This window comes from Pleuronectes platessa, chromosome 6, assembly GCF_947347685.1.
Source record: "Pleuronectes platessa chromosome 6, fPlePla1.1, whole genome shotgun sequence".
Lineage (NCBI taxonomy): Eukaryota > Metazoa > Chordata > Actinopteri > Pleuronectiformes > Pleuronectidae > Pleuronectes > Pleuronectes platessa.
Window position 1 is genome coordinate 5,076,126 of NC_070631.1, and position 9,890 is coordinate 5,086,015.

At 46.3% G+C, this 9,890-nt stretch overlaps 1 protein-coding gene across 1 annotated transcript; it reads left to right on the plus strand.

Annotated features, from left to right (window-relative positions):
- The first annotated feature begins 722 nt into the window (after positions 1-722).
- tspy (testis specific protein Y-linked) lies at positions 723-6,672 on the plus strand. The gene is made up of 8 exons (XM_053425683.1): positions 723-2,145; positions 2,235-2,312; positions 2,405-2,516; positions 3,218-3,372; positions 3,956-4,032; positions 4,259-4,470; positions 4,628-4,720; positions 5,198-6,672. The coding sequence occupies exons 1-8, from the start codon at positions 1,189-1,191 to the stop codon at positions 5,239-5,241; spliced, it is 1,728 nt and encodes a 575-aa protein (XP_053281658.1). The 5' UTR covers positions 723-1,188; the 3' UTR covers positions 5,242-6,672.
- Positions 6,673-9,890: the final 3,218 nt, after the last annotated feature.

Here is a 9,890-nt window from a genome sequence, read left to right on the forward strand (position 1 = left end):
GTTATAGGGTTAAAATAGAGTTTTTGTTTTTTTTTATTGTTATTTTTGTTAACACATGCAAAACTGCTGCAAACCTAAATAATGCAAAGGATAAACACTTAACAAATACGATGTAACAATCTATCTATCTATCTATCTGACCACTAACAACAACATTCACTTAATAATTAATTGATACACACATCATACCCAATATTTTCCTTGTTTATATTTCGAAGCTTATAATGCATCACGTGCCTGTTCAGGGACCTTACTTCTTACATCGTTTTCTTACTTATCAAATACAATGTAAGAATTTATACAAGTTGACCTAATAAAAAAAAAACACTTACACAAGCTTGATTGAGAAGCTATTTATAGACGTGTGGACGTGCGCATAGATTGTGCGAATAACACATTCTTATGTGATGCAATCTGAAGTAAACATCCTCAAATGAATTCACACTCAACAAAACAAGTGTGCGTTTACATCTCGTGTCATCTGAATTTAATGACCGTTATTTAATTACAAATATCTGATATGTGAATGTCAGCGGATCGATGCATCTGAGAGTTGAGTGAACCAAACAGGAAACACATGAATGATCCAGATGTTTCTGATGAGCGGGTGAACACATGAAGGATATTTGTTCTCATTTATCTCTGCGCAGTTAAACCGCCTCTGCAGACGGATCACGCTGTAAACGCACCCCTCGTCGCTGATTGGCGGAGAGGTTTTAGCGCGGCGTGCCCTAGCCAATCGGGGGATTGTTTTCCTGTCACGTCGATGCACGGATAGTAAGCTAACGGGGCAATACAAACACAAACTCAAACAAACAGCGCGGGTTGTGTGTTCACACGGAAACAGCTGCGGGGAGTCTGAGTGTCTGCAGCGACTGGTTCTACTGGGAGCGTTCCCAGTGAGGATGTGATGCCGCCAGCGCCTGCGAGGACACAGCAACTGGGTAACGTGAGCTAAGTGACGTTAGCATTAGCCTGCTAGTCTTTAACGTTGCACAAGGCCGCGGAGAAACAGGACAGCTGCTTCCTGCTCCAGCTGCACCGAGGATGTAGGTGAACGTCACGAGACAAGGAACAACATCACAACAGCGATCTGACCCACTGGTTCCGCTCAGGTATTCAACTGCATTTGTTTTAATAGAGCTTTCGGGCCAGCTAGCTTGTTAGCTACTTGGCTAGCTAGCTAGCATGAGTGAAGTGACGGACTCCAAACAGTCCGCTGACTCTGCGTCGAGGAAGCGGTGTCCATCCCCCGACCAGGATGAAGGAGCCGCGATCCCCAGCAAGACCACAAAAGTTAGCGACGCCTCGGATGGAACCGGAGTCACTTCGGAAAGTTGTAAAAACAGTGAAGCGGAGAGCAAAGACACAGCTGCGGAGTGTGATGGCAGCGTGGAGCCGCCAGCTGCCGCCGTGCAGACCGACCACACTTCCGACAGCACGAGTGGCTCCCTGTCTGTCAACAAGCCCCCTGCTGACGGCCACGACGCCAGGAGCACCGAGGAGCCGCAGCCCTCCGGTGCCCGGCCCCCCGCTGAGGCGAGGGAAGCTGCAAACAAGACGCCGGGAGCCGAGCAGCGTCCCGCGGCGCCTCTGGACCAGTCCGACTCAGCGGCCATAGCAGCCGCCGAGGCACTGGCCAGTCTCACGGGACGCGACGCGGAGGTCAGCAGGGAGACTCCGTGCTCATCCGAAAAGGCTAAACAGGTGAAACCGGCAGGCAAATTCAAACAGCGCGGGGGCCACCAGCAGTCCCCCAGGGTGGGCTCCAGAACTCAGGCGGCCGCAGCGGACAGCTCCACGTCTGTGCCCAGCACCGACCGAGAAGATGCAGATGAGGCGGCCGAAGCGGATGAAGGGGACGACTCCATCTCCGGATCCTCGTCCACACCGAGCTCCTCTTTCCCGTCGGACAATGAGGACAACGAGGACGGGGAGTGTGCCATCGTGTCGGTGAAGATGGCCCCTGAGATGAGGCAGTCGGTGGCCCTGCTGGCTCAGGTGCAGATGAGACTGGAAGCCCTCGAGAAGAAGAGTGCCCGGCTTCACCAGCGGCTGGAGCTGAAGATCAGTCGTCTGCGGCGGCCACATCTGGATCAGCGCAGCTCCATCACTAAAACAATCCCCGGCTTCTGGGTCACAGCTGTATCCTTCAAATGAAAATGTCCCCTTCCCTCCCCACTGCTTTGTGTTTGTAACGTCTATCAGGTTTATGCTTAACTTCCTTTTGCCAGCTGTTGAACCATCCACACCTCTCAGCCCACATTGATGAGACCGATGAAGATGCTCTCAGTTACATGACGGATCTGGAGGTAGGGAATGTGCGTGATTTATTCTCGCAAGGTTTACCTTTTGGAAACGACCAGAAGAAAACAAATCATTCGTTTCCTCGTGTCTTTCTCAGATTGAGTCTTTCAAGAATAATAAGCTCGGTTACAGGATCCGATTCCACTTCAGACGGAACCCGTATTTTCAGAACAACATCATCATGAAGGAGCTGCACCTTGGGATGGGAGGTATTAAAGATGGTGATGAAGTTTTTGCCTTAGAATACCTTCTTAAAGAATGTAGTATTTAGAGGGTCAAACTTTGCATCTTTGGAATTAAAAATTATGTTCAAACAGAGGAGAACAGTGTACAGGCTGTTTTCATTTTTTGCAGGAAAGCAGCACATCTTTCTTATTAAAGTCTAAACAGGATGTTCAGGCTTAATTTGGGTAAAAAAGCAACACATTGTGCAGAAACTCTACCAAAAGGCGCTGAGAGTATATTTCCTGAAAAGTAAAGCAAACTTTATAACTTCACATCCACTGTTTTTATAAACTTGGATGGAGAGAATATTTGCAAGACTGTTTGAATACAATGCAACTCAGAATTCAATTTCAGAAAACACCACAGACAACAGAGTCATAACAAAAGTTGGTATTATATTTCACAAATTTGGTGTAACAATGCTTTTGCTTTGCAATAAAGATGATACTGGTCTTACTGGTGTTTCCAGTTTTCAGAGCAGTGCTTTGCTATTATAAGATTTGTGTTTCATTCGTGCATCTTCTCATTTCCTCATGGTTTCTCTCATAAAGCTAACCAGCTCCACATTGAACAGAGGATACTGAGAATACACTGGCAAAGCCCTATAGTACTTATCGTTAAAGCGTTTAATTTTCATCCATTCATTTCTGTGTGACCCTCTCATCCTGAGTGCTCCTGTTTTCAGGATCTCCCATGTCCTTCTCCAACCCCATCCTATGGCATCGTGGGCAGAACCTGACGGCTCAGAGCGAACCCCGGAAGTCGTCACGTGGCGTCTACCAGACGTTTTTCAGCTGGTTCAGTGACCACAGCAACCCAGGGCAGGATGATGTAGCACAGGTACAGACGACTCCACCCTCATACCAACAGGGTTTTGATGACCGGCCATTTTATCGTGCTGGAAGAGGCTATGGCTATTATGTCTTAGTTTGTAAATGCATCCCCTTTGCTACAGTTCTGCCTTTTCAAGCCTCTAGAAGGGAAGGCTTATGAAACACTGCTGTCTCTGTTTTACTTTGAATACTCCGGGACTCTTAATCTGGAGTGGCAGGAACAGAGAACATTTGGAAAGGAAGAGGCAGCCTCCCACAATCGCTTCCTGATTGGGTCTTAACAGTCCTGACTCGTCTACCAGCTGTGAATGTGAAGAGATTTTAACACAATCTGTCAGAAACAGTTCCACCGCCTCCATCGGTCCAAGAAAATATATATGTTTGTCTGGATGGAGATCGTTTTACTCCATTTTAACTAAGTGTAATTATTTCTTCATGTATTCCCCCATTCCTGCTTATTTATGAAAAACTTAATAATAAGTGATATAAAGACAAATACAAGCTGTGTATGTGTGCTCAGGTTAGCAGGACATTGAAAGGAGAAATTGAATGGTGAAATTTACCTAAATTATCTTTGTTCTGATGTTTAGATACTTAAAGACGACCTGTACCGAGACCCACTGAGATACTACCTAACTCCACTGTGGGAACCCAGGGAGAACGGCAGGTAAAATCAGCACATTCTCACAGCTGTGTAGGGTCACATGTGGAATAACAACTTATTAAGATGGGAACTCTGGACATTTTCTTCAACCCAGGTGTTTTACTTTTGTGTGTAAATGTTTTGTTTCCTGTTTCCCCCCCTGAGGGTAAACCCCGGTGGGATGCAAACCCAAACTATGTGTTTGCTGTTTGTGTTTTCTACTGGTTATTTAAATAAAGTTTTTCTCCAGTAGTGGGAGTGGACCCAGAGCAGCTGATAACGGAAATGGAGATGATTGTGTGGTAATCTCCGACTCGGATGATGATCCCGGCGAGGACACTGGTGAAGCTGAGCAGGGCCACAGTAAGAGGCGAGAAGAGGAGGATCCAGAGGAGGAAGACGAGGAAGAAGAAGAAGAAGAAGAAGAAGAGGAGGAGGGGGAAGACCGGGGACCAACTGCAGGTCAGTGCATCTGCAGAACTGAAAAACATAACAAGTTGTTATCTCTACATTGTGTTTGTTCATCTATACAGATGTGAATTCAGAGGCCAGGGGCTTGTTAGGATTACGTGGCCTGGGTTTGTGTTGTAGCTGAAATATAAATGTTTGAACGATGCAGGGAAAACAGATCAGACAGGAAACGTCACCTCCTCAGATGAGAGCCCAGAGGAGGAGGAGGATGATGCTGATGCTGGAGAAATAGTGATTGACGGTAAGAAGATCACTCACCAGCAAGTGTTGCTAATTCACAACTATCACAAGCAGTTCGCTTGGGAACAGAAAAAAACTAAAGCTGTGTTCACATGACACAACTTGCTGGCGGGGGGGGGTCTTAACAAATCTGTCAGTAATCGAAACTGTCGACACCTCCACCTCTTCTGTGCTCTGATTTGCTGGAAACTGATCGGAGCTTATTACATGTCTGCGAGTATTCGGAGAGTTCACACATTGAGATAAAAGATTCACGGTCGAATGCCGATCAGGGCTTTTTGTAGGCGAGTTGTAAAACTCGTGGGCCGTGGCGGGCGAATCCATCTGAAGATCGTGTTGTGTGAACGAGGCTTTAGAAGTAACCGGTCATCTTGGTTTTCCCATTTTCTTCTTTTGGATGAAGCTCTTTTATTTCCGGTTACATTCTATAATCTAAATGAAAAGTGTTAAACGTTATAATTCTACTTTTGTCCTTTAGGCTCTGATGACAGTGACCAGGAGGAGGAAGAGGATGAAGCCTAAGAAGAAGAAGAAGAAGAAGAAGAGGTTATCTCCGACAGAAGTCTTTGAGGGACCAGAGACCAAGAAGACGAACGGGATGCTGACTCGATTTAAAAAGTACCAGAATCCTTCTTCCTGGTGTTAGTTATTATGCACAGAATATCAGAACTTGTGTTTTTTTATACCTAAAATTAATAGAAGCATTTTAAATCAGGGTTCCCTGTAATAATGAAGCCAAGGCTGCATGTGTCCCCTCTATTTTATACAGTTGGTACTGTGTATTCTGATGTACTCTGACTCTCCTGTGTGCAAACATGTGTTTTTCTACAAGCGCTCCATGCAAGTGTTCTTCTATTTATTGAAGATCGCGTCGTCCTCCAGCCGACACGCACGCACTCGCGTGGGTTAGACTGTAATTGCCGTAATTAAATAAAATCCAAGGCATCGTGATTATTAGATATTTGAAGAGAGCTCTGGTGGTTTTTAGACGTGACGTGTGGCGCAGACAAAAGTGTCACCGATGGAATTTGATATCATGACAGTACGTTTCAGACGCACCCAGTACTGAACCAAAATTAGTTCTCAGGGATGATCATGGTGGTAAATTTACCGAACGAACTTTACTGCTTCTCAGACATGCACACACTCTGGTTGTTGTTGGCTATGTGTAAGGTAACGTGTACTCTACTGTAGTAAATAGGAGCAAATATAATACCTGTGTTTCTCCCTCCTCTCCTGTATGTTCAGTCGTGTCCCACATCAGCCTCCACCCCCCCCCCTCCACCCTTGTTAGCCATCTCTGAAGTCATTGCATAGTTTGATCAATGTTTCTGTGGATTTTTTTTGTAACACACCCTTATAATAAGTAGTAATAATGTGTTTTGTATTATCTTTTGACATTTCTTTAGAGTGTAAATTTATTTGCTTTCGGAAACATTTAAGGTTTATTTCCATGTTGTATGTCATAGGAATTTTTTCGCTGTCTTTTGACCAAGATGGTATTTATTATGTTTTTGTTTTTTTTCTTCTACATGTCCACATCATGGCATGCCTGTGAGCATGAAATATAAGACAGGAAGACTATGGCCTATCAGGCTGCGTGGAGGAACAGCACAGTGTCGGTAAATGTAGTTTAACTCACAGCAACACAATGAGGTGCACTCTTAACAGAACTAGAATTTGCTTACTTTTCTTAGCAATGAACTTGTAAATAATATTTCAGCGTTGTCTTTTGGATAAGACTGTACACATGTTTAATTAATGGATACATTTATCAGATAATCTGGAGTTTTTTCATGAACGTGATCAGAAAGTTATATTTTGTGTGCCGTGTTTTATAGAACACTGTAGTTTAAAGATACCTACTCGTTTGTTGCTTTGGTTGATTTTGTTTTGCTTGGAGATAAATGTCCACCTTTTGACTCAGACTTAATAAAGTAGGCAGTTGTTTCACTTTGCTGTCTGTTGATGCTTTAATTAACTCTGTGGGATTTGTGCAGGAGAACCACAAGGTGGCGGTGTAGTTCCACTCATCCTTTCCTCTTGTCAGACATCAAGCGTTAATTTTTTGTTTTGAGTGGAAACAGTTGGTTATAAATTCCTCTTTGATGCTCTTATTCAAACATTCATGTGTGTATTAATTAGATTAAGTTTAATATTGCCTTCGCTCAACCGTCTCTGATGCTCAGAAGCAATAACACACGTGACATATTGACATACAAGTCACCTCTGATATTCTTGGCTGCAACACGCTCTTCTCAAAGGGAGTGAATCAAACAAACCCCCCGCTGACGTACAGCTGTTTGTTAAAATATATTCCACCTTTGATATGACAGCAGCGTGTTTGATATCGATGACGTTTTGACTGGAGCCCTGCAAGTAGCCCCGGGCAACACATTTTTGGACAGGCCCAGACAAAGGCACGGCAGCGGTGTTGCAATGGTACACTTAAACCCTTGATTCCACTTTTAATGCACAGCTATAAATATTCCACGAGCAAAAACCTGTCCTGCTGCGGGCCCAGCAGCGCCCAGGGTATGCAATCCAGGATGGGCATATACTATTAATACTGATGATGGTAACACATTCTACTCCATGAAGTGATCCCATGTGAAAAACAAGAGTTGCTCTCCTCCTTTGAAGCAGCTTCGCTCAGCCCACCTCAGCGCACACTGTTTTTATAACTATGAATTAATAATGGGACTTGGTTCCTACAATATTGATCGTGACAAACTAAGTACAGATTGCCGGGACAACCAAGCTGTCCTCGGGCTGCGCTGTGGTCTGGGGAGGGGGGGGGGTTGTCTGCGAAGGCCTCTGTGTGTATAAGGGTTGCAACAGTTTAAACGGATTCCCCTCTGTAAACTACACTCCCCCGGGTTGAGCCGGTGTTGCTACTGTACACAAATCATCACGTCAAAAGCTCTCACATTTCCCAGAGTGGCTCTGCAGGAATCTCAGACTGATTCTCTGTGGACTGGAAGCTGAAAAGATAACACAGCGGCTCATTCTTCTCCTTGTGTGATTGATGTTGGGTGTGCGTAAAAAAAAAAAAAAACGAAAAGGGCTGGTGCTGCTTTGTGTTGTGGGTAATGCGAGAGGTTGAGGTGGTGCTGCTGAATACCAACTACCTGTGCGTGTTTCTGCACATGTGTGCACGCTCTTTCGGGAAGATTGCATTCTTCCACGCTCCTCCGTTCCTGCTTGCATGTGTGTACAGAAGCTGCCCGGCAGATACGTGTTTGCAAGTTTCCAGCACGTATGCTTGTCGGCTAATCAAGATGAAGCACAGCATTTGAAGTGTGCGGGGGGGGGGGGGCAGGGGAGAGGAGGGAGAAAAAGAGGGAGCATGATGGAGGGGTAATGGATGAGTGCAGTGATAAGCAGAGCTGCCGGGGTCCTGACAGATACACACAGCAGATGGATGACTCTTATCTGGGAGATCACAGTGCATACTCACGCCTAGGCCCCGGTTCCAGAGAGCCACGATCACACCAGACAGATGAATGGGTCCACCCCCCCACCAATCACTCACATACTGTAGGCACACGCACAAGAGGGCACACGCACACACCTACACACACAGACACACTCACACTCACACTCACACACAACCACTTGACAGAATGAGCAGATTGCACAGCTCCTGTTACCTTCGTGCCTTTGACATTGAAATTCACCTGGAGTCCGGCGTCTCGGGGCTGTGAGGGAGAGGATGGGGGCCGGGAGAGAGAGAGAGAGAGAGAGAGAGAGTGGGAGAGATAAGAGGAAATCAATTTTAATTTAAACTGCAGAGAAAGTGCACGCGTGTTTGTGCATCTGTGTCTGCATGCACACGCTGCGGACATGTCTGCAGGAGGAGAGGGAAACACGTACTCTATGTTTTCTCACTTTATTCTGCGTGTCACATGTTTGCTCTCCCACGGATCCTCTGAGCACAAAGTCTGTCGGGGGGGGGGGGGTTAAGGAGCCTGAAGTCACACATACTCACAACGTTTTTGCACTGGGACACTTAATCATTAACCTGCTGTTACCACAGGCTGGTGCTGACAGATTTACCACTAAAGACACAAGGGCTGTACTTTCACTCATCCACCTCACATCCTCCGGCATCCTCCTCCTTCTCATGTACAGTTACCCTCCCCCTCCCAACACCCCCCCCCCCCCCCCCCCCCCCACACACACTTGCTGTATGGAAAGAGCTCCTCTTCGGCAGCTGTTGATACTCCCAGCTGCATTTTACAGCGAGGAAGAGTGCCAGTCTCGTCTTGGAGGCAGATGGTGGCTGGCTGGCTGGCCCGGTGGACACGTGGCATGTTGGCCCCACTGCAGGCGATGCTTCGTCTCAGAGAAGCTGCAGATACAGTATCTCTGTACATTCTTCCATCTCCATCACCTCACTTCCACTCCGGTGTGATGAGGTGAGCCGGCTGCGACTGGAATGCACGCCACGTATGCGGCCTTCACGTCAAAGATGTTTTTCCAGACCTGCTTTCTCCTTTTGAAAGTCACCGGAGTGTGAAGTTCATGGACGTCACACAGCACCTGTTCCCTTGTCTCGCATTTTGATGTTTACATTTTTCCCTGACCTGTAGGATAATAATTAGGAGGCTTGTAGAGTCGTGAGAGAACTGATGGAAAATAGAGCGAATAATCCCGGGGAATATTGCACCTACATGTATTTTCACAACCCTGTAATTTCCTCTCAAGGTCATGGTAGCTGTGTGAGGGTGACGCCCTGGACGCTCTGCAGCGGGCCTGTTCAGACACTCTCCAATTCATCAATATACTTTGAGGAAAGACCATCAGTGGGGTCATATAATGGGTTGTTCCTCCCTCGAGGGGACAGCGCTCATCCCCTGGAACTATCATGATTGATGTGTCTGAGAGCTGGAGGATTTATCTGGAGCTTCTCGAAGGCCTACAGGGATAAATGTCTCCCTCGCTTTTCACGTTACCTATCCATTAGACCAGGGGATCCTCCTGACAGAACACAGACTCTGTGTTTGTTTTCTAATCCACACTTGTCCGTCCTCTGTGAGACAAAATGCATCCATCACGCTCGAGGAAACCGACTGTTTCTCACTCCTTGTGTTTACATTCACAGAAAAGAAACCTTGTGAAGAGCCGCTGCTATCTCCTGCAAGTCGAGGCAGCGCTGGGTGCATGCT